This window comes from Alosa sapidissima, chromosome 19 (assembly GCF_018492685.1).
Source record: "Alosa sapidissima isolate fAloSap1 chromosome 19, fAloSap1.pri, whole genome shotgun sequence".
Classification (NCBI taxonomy): domain Eukaryota; kingdom Metazoa; phylum Chordata; class Actinopteri; order Clupeiformes; family Clupeidae; genus Alosa; species Alosa sapidissima.
Window position 1 is genome coordinate 17,441,364 of NC_055975.1, and position 11,800 is coordinate 17,453,163.

The window sequence follows — 11,800 nt, forward strand, 5'->3', positions numbered from 1 at the left end:
TGTGTGTGTTAAGACTGCTCCTACCATTGCCACTTTCAAAACCCAATTGAAGACCACCTTCTTCTCTATGGCTTTTTCCTGTTTTTTTTTATTGCTTTTATTGTTTTTACTTATTCTACTATTTTATTGCTTTTATTGTTTTTACTTATTCTACTACTGTGATATATTTTATACTTGTGATATGTTTTATACCTGTTTACTTTTATTTGAGGTAATGCCTTAGCTATGTAAAGCACATTGTGTCTACCTGGGGTATGAAATGCGCTATATAAATAAAATAAATTGCCTTGCCTTGCCTGTCTCCAATCCATTCTCCCTCTGACTCTTATTCTCTCTATCACATCATCTGTTTCTCTATCTTTTTTTGTCTGACCCAAGGCACTCTATATGTTCCTGGCTTTGGCCATTGTCTGTGATGACTACTTTGTGACGTCTCTGGAGAAGATATGTGAGGTGAGTTGAAGGACAGTCTTATATCCAGAGAATATGTGCGTTTGTGTGTGTATGTGTGTGTGTGTGTGTGTCCGGATAGCTGTTGCTTGTGGCTTATGTTTGTGAAATAAAGTGAGCTGTTGTCTATCGAGGCTAGTCTTCCTCTCAATAATTTACATGAGGGCGAAAACAACTAAGTGGAATTTGAAAACCCCCTCCTTGATTAATATTTCAGAAACTGCATCTGAGTGAGGACGTGGCAGGAGCCACCTTCATGGCTGCCGGAAGTTCAGCCCCAGAACTTTTCGCTTCTATTATAGGTGATGCACGAATATTCACATGCACACTCACACACACTCTCTCTTTCTTTCTTTCTTTCTTTCTTTCTTTCTTTCTTTCTTTCTTTCTTTCTTTCTTTCTTTCTTTCTTTCTCTCTCTCACACACACACACAACACACACACACACACACACACACACATACACCCCACACCTGCACACACATGCACTCATACAGTACATACAAACACACACAATTTAAATACACTTATTAACTCTATTTAATTTCAATCATGGCCTCATTCCTGTAAGACTTCAGGTGTGCACTGTAGATTTCATAATTTAATCATAAAAGCCCTTCTAGGCGCAAGTGTTGGAAATTAGCATTAGCTGTAGACACCACGATGCATGCATTAGATAATTGTTTTCAGTGTATCTATGTATACTGTATCTGTCTCTATCAAATAATCTATAATAATAATAATAATAACCCCACTATACATCATTTTATGCAGCCATAGATACAGCATATAGTCTTAAGGATTTGATATAAAAATGTGTTCTTTAATGTTTCCCCTGTGTCCTCCCTCCTACACAGGGGTGTTCATCACGCATGGAGATGTGGGGGTGGGCACCATCGTGGGCTCGGCTGTGTTCAATATCCTCTGCATCATTGGCGTGTGTGGCATCTTCGCTGGGCAGGTAAGCTGTTGGTCGCTATCTGCACTGATCTCTATTGCATAAGGTGTTTAAAAGAATTTGACTTGAGATGAAAAATAGGCTTGAGGAGCTGACATTTTGAGGTTGATACGATTATCAAACACAGGAAAATATGGAAGGTTTTCCTGAACTCTTTGGAAAAATGAAATAGAAAATAGATGGAGCCTCTAGTATGCCTTTATTATTTGCCTACATTTTATAGGACATTTATTCCTATGCTATGTAATTTGCTCATGTGCATAGCCTTTTGTAGCCTACATCTCTGTGAAGTTCACATATCAGTGCATATGCATGACCTACAATGCATGGAACAGTGCATACTACTGTATATAGCCTACACACTTCACAACCACAGAGTCCCTTTGGACACATTTCAGCAAGCCATGAATCCCCTTGTTCTCTAGACGTGTTGACATAAAAGAGCTGCTGGCTCGTGGATAAAGACTCCACAACAAAGCTATGGGCCGAAGCCTTGTGCCAACTTCAAGTCTTTTCAATGGGCCGTGCAGCAGCACTCCGCTAAAGCACACAGGCAGCAATGCCAGAGTAATAATCTTAGCTCCTGGAGGGGTCCAAAAGTCACTCAGAGAACTCCATCACTACGATGTAAGCCACAGCTCAGCCAATGCACGCCAGCGCAACAGAACCCACACAGCTGGTGAGGGTGTATGACGAATGGCACACCCATGGGATCCATTTTCGAATGGGTCAGTGTCAGATGGAATATATATACCGTTGAAGAAAGAGCTTGGATAAAAGCCTTCATTAAATGGGACTGGAAAGGAAGCCAAAGAACGTAACCCTATAGAGCAGACCTACACACGTCCCTTGTGAAGAGAACGCTTTTTCTTATTGGCTTAGATACATGGGTCACATCCAATCGCGTTTCAGGCTGCAGGGGTGGACTCCTTAGATATATAGGTATGAGCTACACCAGGCGCGTAGCTGAAGCGGTCCGTTCGCGATGCGTAAAATCCATTTTAGATGAATGGTCTATTTTTTTCAAACGTACGCCCCACTGTCACGTCTGGTGTAGCTACTTCCATTGATTATAATAGAAGCTAATTGTTGCAGCAGACGCAACGCGAACGGAACGCTTCAGTTACGCGCCTGGTGTAGCTCAGCCCATAGGCAGTTATTGGGTTTGGCTTGTTAGTGAGTGGTATGGCAGGCCTGATTGTTCTGGGGAAAGAAAAAGCACAGGCATACATCTATGTCTGAATATCACTGATAATGTTACAGTACTATATAAGGTGTGGGAATTTGCTAGAGGCATATGGTCAATATCTTGATGACCGTAACGCATCTACAGTATTTTTGGCTTTTCTTTCTGCTAGATAAGGCAAGGCAACACTACTATGCTAGTCCCATCTGCTTAATTGCCCTGCAAAGGCCAGGTCATTTGTTTCAAAATATAGGGCAGTACCAATTTACCGAGCAGGTCAGCAGGTCAAGCATATACATGTATACAGTATATATATATATATATATTAAAAAGTAAGTGTAGCATTCATTTGAGCATTTTGTATTGTGTACACTGAGTCACTGAGTGGAACACTTGGAGCAAACGTGGATGAAGTCGTGTCGGCTGTGTTCAACTTCAGTGGGCATTTAAACATCCAAACATCCCATTACAGCAAGTAACTATTTCAAAATTCCTCTCTGTACCCACCGTATGTACACTTCCTTTGAATTACATAAAAGCCTTTTCTTTTGTTGCGCTGCCTGACTCAGGCTTTTGAAGTGCACAACTGTACTTGTGCTAGGTGCCCTGTTTTCGCAGCAGCCTTTGAAATGAGGTGCTCCGGCAAACGACTTGTTTATCTTCCATTTTTTAAAGGCAAGCAATTAAGAGTTAGATCTATGCCACAGCCTGTTTCCCTGCAGTGTGTAAGCATTATGCAGTGGGTGGCTAATTATTTATGACGAGATGTTTTAAGCGTGGGCCTCATTCTGCCTCCGGAGCAAATGAACACGCTGCACTTACATCATAAGTTTCATGAGGTTTGTTTTGGTAGAGATGCCAGGGTAGAAAGTCATCAGACCTGCTGGTGTTTGAGTGTGTCGTCTATGTGTGTTATCTGTGTGTGTTGTCTGTATGTATGTGTGTGTGTGTGTGTGTGTGTGTGTGTTATCTGTGTGTGTGTGTGTGTGTGTGTGTGTGTGTGTGTGTGTGTGTGTGTGTGTGTGTGTTATCTGTGTGTGTGTGCGTGTGTGTGTGTGCGTGTGTGTGTGTGTGCGTGTGTGTGTGTGTGCGTGTGTGTGTGTGTGTGTGTGTGTGTGTGTGTTATCTGTGTGTGTGTGCGTGTGTGTGTGTGTGTGTGTGTGTGTGAGTGTGTGAGTGTACCCATGCGTGTGTGGGTTCTTGTGTTGCTGGTCTGCTAGTGTTAACACTGACTAGCCCGTGGGCATCTCCTGTGACTCCGACATAATTCCTCTGAAATGCCCCACTCGTGCTGCCATCTGGAAAAGCAGGTGAAATGCTCGGTCAGTGCGCCAGCCAGCCTGCGAGCAGCTCAAGCAAGCACAGATTGAAAACTCAGGTGTGGGAAACACAACCGGTAAAGGGAAAAATGTGAGACGCTGAAGCACACACACGCACACACACACTCACACACACACACACACACACACACAGATCGGGAGACTGTAATGCGAGAGAGTGTGAAAGGATTTTGAACAGCAGTAAAGTGTTTTTAGTCAGCTGAGTTAGCCCTTGTGATAGTATTAAAAGGCCCTTCACCTCATGAATGCTCCACTTTGTGACATTTGATGCTCACGAGGCTGGAGTGAATGTATTTTTATGGCAAATGCAGTGATATTTTCACCGAGTCTACAGAGATGGGGGAGACGCTTATGTCCTAGTTATTTTATTCTATTTTCTCTCTTTTAGGTGGTGTTCCTCACCAAGTACTCAGTGTTCCGAGACTCCTTTTACTACACTCTCTCAGTGGTGGCTCTCATTGTTGTGAGTTCAATCATCATTTTTTTGTGAAAGTGAATATTAACCATAGTGCTGAAGCTACATGCTAAAGATAACTGGGATAAGAACAAAATATATTTAATTGCTCTCCTAGTCCCTTCAACTAAAAAATACATTTCATGTTTTCACAGTTCATATATGATGAAAAGATAGTCTGGTAAGTGCTCATCTGTTTACATTTATGTATCAGCGGTCATTATAAGACTACATTGAACAGAAAATATTACAATTTATTGAAAACCTTACCAGTTATTTCTAACAGCTTAATTAATGCATAGATATTCCTTTAGCTATGATGTATTGATAATAAATTGTTACCCTATTATTATTAATTTAATAAACTATTGATCACCATGGAGAACTATTATGTGACAGGAGGGGTCAAGGGTCAGCTAGGTTAGCAATGGATTAGCATTGTATGTTAGTTTATCAGTGATAAATTATTGATAAAATGTAGTAAAATGCAGTTGTCTATTGCTGCTAAGTTGTTATAAGTAGTTCAGCATTAATCAAGAAAACATGTTTTGTAATTTTTTATAGGTAACATGCTAAATCCTATCACAATCTGTTTATCTATTACTAAAGGTGGGAAAGCCTGATCCTGGTGGTCATGTATGCAGGCTACATTATCATCATGAAGTGAGTCCATCCTCTACATATTCACACAATATGTATAATAACATAACATAACATAATTTCAACAAATGCAATCCACTTGTGTTCCTAATAACACAGTTCTGTGTGACAGTATTGTGTGTAGATTTGCTGCTTGTACAGGCTTATAAAGTCTATCCTTCAAATCAACACAATACCCCATTGCTGACATTGTGTTTTCCACACTCAAGGTTCAACACCAGCATTCAGAACTTCTTCTCGGGGAAGGAGGACAAGAGTGTAGCAAACGGCAACACGATTAGCGAGATGGAGGATGGTAATGATTGTTATCAGGCTATTATGGATGACCCATCATGGCCTCTGCTGTGTCAAGGTAAGGGTAACTAGACCGGCTTCACTGGGCCTGCAGCAAACGCGAACAACCAAGTGCTCTGATTCAGCTAACTCAACTACTTGCTAAAATTTCCTTTTTTTCTCTCTTCTTGAACTCATTCTCTAACGTGGTGAAGCCTGTCTCTTTAGCCTTACTAAAAGCCACCATATTTGCTTGTAGTTGCGCTAACTTTCACTCTCCTGTCCTGTGCTGTGCAGCTCCATTGCTCTGCATTGGCAATGTGGCTTCTCGCTTATGTGTCATGTGATCCATGGCTTTCCCTACCCATGAGACCTAATGAGAAGTGTTCGCCTGTGAAATCAGTGAATTAGTGGAGCACAGGTGTGCTTGTGTACATTTGTGTGTGTGTGGGTGGGGGTGGGGGGGGGGGGTTGTGTGTGTGTGTGTGTGTGTGTGTGAGTAAATGTATTTGTGGGTGTGTGGGCATGCAATGCACATTCAGTGTGCACATTTAGGTCAGGGGCGAGTGAAAGAATGGTGTCATTTGAGTACATGCCCCCCATACATCTGTGAGTTGAGGGCATTATGTCTCCATATTTGTTTATGCATGTATATGTAGGTGCATGCATGTGTGCAGGCTATGTATATCTATGCTCATATGCTTCAACATCTGTCCCTGTTAATGAGTGTGTGAGTGTGAGTTTGTATGTGTGTGTGTGTGTGTGTGTGTGTGTGAGAGAGTGAGAGAGAGAGAGAGAATGTGTGTGTGTGTGTGTGTCTGTGTGTGTGTGTTCACCCTCTGTGGGTCATGTTCAGCCTTAAATGGGAACTAGGCAAGTAATTCTTTTAAATGTTTGCACTCTACTTCACACAGTGGATAGAAAACCATTTGCACAGTTTTCCATATCTCTTTGTTTTTCAGTCCATTTAGTTTTTTTAGTCCATTTTTTGCCTTTTTGTGTTTTGTTTTTGAGTTTTGTTTATTTTTTTAACCATGCAAGAAGAAGCCATTGTAATGGTGTACAAAGTGCCCAATAGTAATAAATTATTCACACCAGTAGAAATATTATGATGATTATCTTACATGGATTATTATTATTATTATTATTATTATTATTATTATAGATTAGTCTGTCCTTGATCACATATCATAAGTTTTCCTTGGTTGAATTTTGTCCAGTTCCCCTTTAACCTCTCATCCTCTCATATCCACGGCAGGCAAACACACGTGTCTGTGCACTTACGTATGAGTTGCACAGTCCTCACAAGTAGAGCAATAAAGAACTATAACAAATACAAGTGCATGTTAGTGATGTGTCTGCCTGATGGTGACTGTATGTGTTGTGTCCATGTTTTCTGTTTGTTTGTGTGTGGGTGTGTGTGGCGTGTCTGGCATCCTCACCGGTGCCAGGCCGCGGGTGTATGTGCGTGTGCATGTGTGGCTGCGGATGTCCGTGTCAGAGGTGCGGTCGTTCTCACTCTCACCCTATGTATTCAGTGAAGCCGACTAAGAACTACAGCCGCAGCTCGGTGGTTATGGTGGACGAGATGATGAACTCCAGCCCGCCCAACTACCGCTTCCCGGAGGCGGGCCTCCGCATCATGATCACCAATCACTTTGGGCCCAAGACCCGCCTGCGCATGGCCAGCCGCCTGATTATCAACGAGGTGCGGGTCTGCTGCGGCTGGGGCAGGAAGGCAGGAAGACTCAGGGGCAGATGTAGGTGGGAGGGCGGCATGTAAGAGGGTGGGGGCGTTATAGAGGCGGGGGGGGGGGGGGGGGGGGTTGTTGGAGGTTACCTGATTCGAAAAGGCAAAGTTGCAGGGAATTGAGATAGGGTCGAGGTTTGGAGGTTTGGAGGTTTGGCCCCAGGTGAATACAATGTTCCTTGAGTAAGTCAAATGTTTATATCTAAAATCATCTGTTTATTAACTAACAACTCTGTTTTAGTCAGTTTTATTTGGAATGTTCTAGATTGAAAAACAGTACATTTTTACTTGACATGCAATGATCTTCCTAGAGCAATGGGAGCTCTTTGAGTGTAATTGTCAGTAACACACTAAGATGTCAATAACATTGATGCATAATTAATCACCAGAGTCGGAAGTTGCACTTCACACAGGTTTCTCATCTCAATCATGCTAAATGTCTGCTCAAAAGATCACCCTGTCCTCATAATGTCAGTTATTTAAGCTAGTTATGTGTGTGAATTTCAATGATGCAATATGATTTTTGAATCAGCATTTCTATCTGTCCCCATATTGTCCATCATTCAATACACATCCATCTTAGTGACATCTGTAGTGTGTCAAGTATGCACCCAGTAGAATTTAAAAAGTTTTGGAAGCCAACAGATCATATAAGCACTTTAACTAATAAAACAAAAGTTTGGGCTTGATTTTGACTGACTACATTTTTAAAAGTAGAAATAATTCAACAACGTAATTATAATTATTCATTATACATAATAATAAATAATTAAATAACATATAAATTGCTATAAGTTACTAAAGTTTGGCTTTTGGTCATCAACTAAGTATGTGTTTGCCACCTATCAAGTCTCATTTGTCTTTGCCAACCCATTTTCTCACATCACTGGGCACCTTGCTGGGCACTACTTTGGGTGTGTCGTTGGGCACACAGCAACAGCGGCTGGTGCAGGAGCCCAACGGGATGGATGGCACAGCGGTGGGCGACGGCAAGATGGACGCCCTGGAGAACGGCTCGGTGCCCGAAGACAAGCTGGCAGAGGAGGCCGAGGAGGGGGAGCTGTCATCTCCTTTCAATGTGCCAGGTAATAAATGTGCACACAAGCGCACACATTCTTTCACACACAAGCGCACACACTCTTTTACAGACACTCACACACACACACACATCTTAATCAAGCCAATTTACTGGGCTGGCTGTCACAATTAGGTCCCACACATTCACTATCTAAAGAGGTGACATGACAATTTAGTACTCATGGACATCTCTTAATGTCCTAATAGAAGATTTAACATATGAACATGTCAGAAACGCTTGTTCAGATTGTTGCAGTATAATTTTATAGGCCATTTTGCTGCAGGGTTACTGGACATGATCTGGCCATGCTCCCAGTTTTCCTCTCCGTTTCACTGTCCACTTATTCTGTCCTTATGAACAATATACTCGGTCATTGGACTGAAGGCTTAAATATTTACAGTATGTTCTTATTTATTTAGTTCATTTTAATCATCAGATTTTAAAGGGGAATTCCGGCATGTTCCAACTTGGGGCCCTATTGCTAAACATCTTAGGGCCAGATGTATGTACATTTGTGAACGTAGCGTTATCAGCCCCATGGTCAACATGCAGAAACCGCACACTGTGATTCTTCAGTTTCCATGGTATTTACCAAACCTGCAGTTCATTGTATAATCAGCGCTTTTCTCCTCCCCCTTCCGCAATTTGCGAACATTCACAACTTCACAACGTCAAATCTAGCAAGTAGGAAAGTTTAAGTGGATGATGTGAAAGGGAAAGTAAGACATTTGAATGTTAAGGTTGCTTTTGATAGAGCACAAAGACACAAAACTGGTGCTCTGAATAGAGATTCTGTTGTCTTTGAAAGTTTCTCTTATTGACGCTTTTCACCGCAATTTGGATTAACACCTGCTTTTACAAGGTGGAAATATTTCACCGCAAAATAGACATACAATTTTTGTACATACAGAGGAATACCTAATTAGGCGTATTTTACGCTTCTCCTCCCATCTTTTTACACAAAACTCCCACTTTCCCCTGACCCTCCTATGAATGCATATTCATATGAACTCCCACTTTCCCCTGACCCTCCTATGAATGCATATGCAAAAGTGCAATTTGCCATTCTCAGCTCCCGCGACAGGCAGTCTGCACTTTTACCTTAGTGCGGCTTGTTTGTACATACCTCGCCATTTTTTTACGTGCATTTTGTGAAACAAATACGCCTGAAGTGGTCGCAAAAGTACATCTGGCCCTTAGTACTTTCAAAATGACAGGATAAAAAAAACATTCAGTTAAACTAGCTAGCATGCTGCTGCTGGTAATGCATTGATAAGTCCCCTTTAATGTGTGATTTGACGAACTATCATTCAGTACATGCTCACTGATAGGATAGCACTTCATAACCCAAACCCCCAATGACTCATTATGATTATTAATTTGACCATTTACCCTGATGGCCCATAGGGGGCGCCATGAACAAGGTCAAGTGGCTCATCTCTTGGCCGATCCTGCTGCTGCTGTACTTCACCATCCCCAACTCTGCCAAGCCCCGCTGGGAGCGCTTCTTCATGCTCTCCTTCTGCCTCTCCACAGTCTGGATCGCAGTCTTTTCCTACTTCATGGTCTGGATGGTGAGTGCTGTTGAAGGATAACATACATTAAAATCACTTAAAATAAAATCAAATACCAGAAAAGACCAGAAAAGACACCAAAGGCTACATCTAAGGATTCTCTGAACAACTGGTTTAAAAGTGGAATTTGGGTGTGGTGCTTATAGCCTGGGAACAGTCAGTGAAAAAGATGCTGGTACCCAGCAGAACGTTTCCAGAGCACAGTGAGTCACAGCAGCCTTTTTTCTTTTTTTTGTAAGAACCAGCAGGCTGTAAAGGTCGAAGGTCACTTCAGCTCAAATCAATTTCCACGTTTCTCTAAAAGCGCCATTATAAACAAATGTGCCTTTATCTTGTGTTTGCGTTTGCCTCTGTCCAGGTGTCCCTCATTGGTTATACTCTTGGAATCCCTGATGTCATCATGGGCATCACGTTCCTAGCTGCTGGCACCAGCGTTCCCGACTGCATAGCCAGCCTCATTGTAGCTCGGCAAGGTGCTGGCCTTATCTCCTTTATCTCTGACTTGCTTTGCAGTTGCTTTGCTATGCTAATGTGCCTTCACAAACGGATAGTAGCAAAATGGCCAGATGATAACTCGATTGTGATTACATTGTGTGTGTGTGTGTGTGTGTGTGTAGGTTTGGGAGACATGGCAGTCTCCAACACTATTGGCAGTAATGTCTTTGATATCCTAGTGGGGCTCGGGGTCCCATGGGCAATCCAGACGACGGCTGTCGACTACGGTTCTGCGGTACATCTTTATTTCTCCTCCGCTCTCATCCTGTCTTTCCTGTCCCCGTTCTCCTCCACTCTCATCCTGTCTTTCCTGTCCCCGTTCTCCTCCACTCTCATCCTTTCTTTCCTGTCTCCGTTCTTTCACTCATCTTCTTTAATTCTTCATTTCTGCTGCGTTCCAGGTTCAGATCAACAGCAGAGGGCTGGTCTACTCCGTCGTGTTGTTACTCGGATCAGTGGCACTGACTGTGAGTACAGGCTGAGGTGTTGTTGCTAAGGTCTGATTACATAACTGTGTGCTTGTGTGGTGTTTGTGTGTGTGTGTGTATGCAGTACTGTACTGTAGGTGTATGCCAACACATATGTAAAGAATGTGTGTGTGTGTGTGTGTGTGTGTGTGCGTGCGTGTGTATGCGGATGTTCTGTATGCATCTATGAACATGTTGTTCCCATCTCTTCTGCTCCACCCACCCCCATCCCACTCCTACCCCTCCTCCTCCTCCTCCTCCCCTCTGCTGCCCTGCAGGTTCTGGGGATCCATGTGAACAGGTGGAAGCTGGACTTCAGGCTGGGCGTGTACGTGATGGTGCTCTACGCCGTCTTCCTCTGCTTCTCCATCTTGATCGAGTACAACGTCTTCACCTTCGTCAACCTGCCCATGTGCTTGGAAGAGCTGTAGGGCCTGGAGGCCTGCTTGGGGGTGGGGGGAGGAAGCGGCGGCGTCCTGGATCTCATCCAGGCACCTCCAACCTCCCCCCCCCCCAACCCCCCAACCCCCTCCTCCACCCTCTCTTCTCAGTGTCAGCATCTGGAACACACACACACTTGGTCTTCCAACCTGGCAGCTTCTGCTTGGAACTAAAAACAACAAAAACAACAAGAACAGGATAGGAATAGAGGTACAGCTACTTTCTTCTTCTTTGAGCGACCGCTGTTGTTTTTTTTTGTTATCGGCCAAAACTGAGACTCTGTGACTAAAAAGACAGTGGTGCAGTTGGATGAGGAGCTTTTTGGGATTTGGAAGCATCCGGAATATTTCTACGAGGCTCCGTCTTGGAACCATGCCTACAACGTTCTCTTTGATGTCCCAACCCACCCCCCTTTCCTTTCACTCCTCTCCTCTCCTCTCCATGCCTAGCCTCTCTTCACTTCTCCAGCCTCCTTGCTCTTCGCTCTAGTCAGCCCTGTGCTGCGTAGCGCCCTCTCATCTCATCCTAGCTGGATCCTCCCCACAGGGAGTTCCGCCACATGTCCACACCCTTGCATCAAAAAAAAAGAGTGTTCTGCCGAGCTGCATTATTTATACCTGTCTGAAGGAGTGCTACAACTAGGCCCACCACGTATTTCATTGTGCTGACAAATA

At 43.3% G+C, this 11,800-nt stretch overlaps 1 protein-coding gene across 4 annotated transcripts in view; it reads left to right on the forward strand.

Moving 5' to 3' along the window:
- Positions 1-11,209, forward strand: part of slc24a4a (solute carrier family 24 member 4a) — a 36,898-nt gene extending 25,689 nt beyond the window's left edge. For 2 of the 4 annotated variants that reach the window (XM_042071763.1, XM_042071767.1), the window contains 14 exons: positions 379-453; positions 668-752; positions 1,308-1,411; positions 4,323-4,397; positions 4,544-4,569; positions 4,998-5,051; positions 5,258-5,343; positions 6,773-7,029; positions 8,006-8,156; positions 9,557-9,723; positions 10,082-10,196; positions 10,341-10,453; positions 10,620-10,685; positions 10,964-11,209. In XM_042071763.1, coding sequence (XP_041927697.1) covers positions 379-453; positions 668-752; positions 1,308-1,411; positions 4,323-4,397; positions 4,544-4,569; positions 4,998-5,051; positions 5,258-5,343; positions 6,773-7,029; positions 8,006-8,156; positions 9,557-9,723; positions 10,082-10,196; positions 10,341-10,453; positions 10,620-10,685; positions 10,964-11,116 — 1,527 coding nt within the window. In that variant the 3' untranslated portion in view covers positions 11,117-11,209. Of the gene's footprint in view, positions 1-378; positions 454-667; positions 753-1,307; positions 1,412-4,322; positions 4,398-4,543; positions 4,570-4,997; positions 5,052-5,257; positions 5,401-6,772; positions 7,030-8,005; positions 8,157-9,556; positions 9,724-10,081; positions 10,197-10,340; positions 10,454-10,619; positions 10,686-10,963 lie in introns of all 4 variants that reach the window. The other 2 variants (XM_042071765.1, XM_042071766.1) reach the window with 2 other exon arrangements.
- The last annotated feature ends 591 nt before the right edge of the window (positions 11,210-11,800 follow it).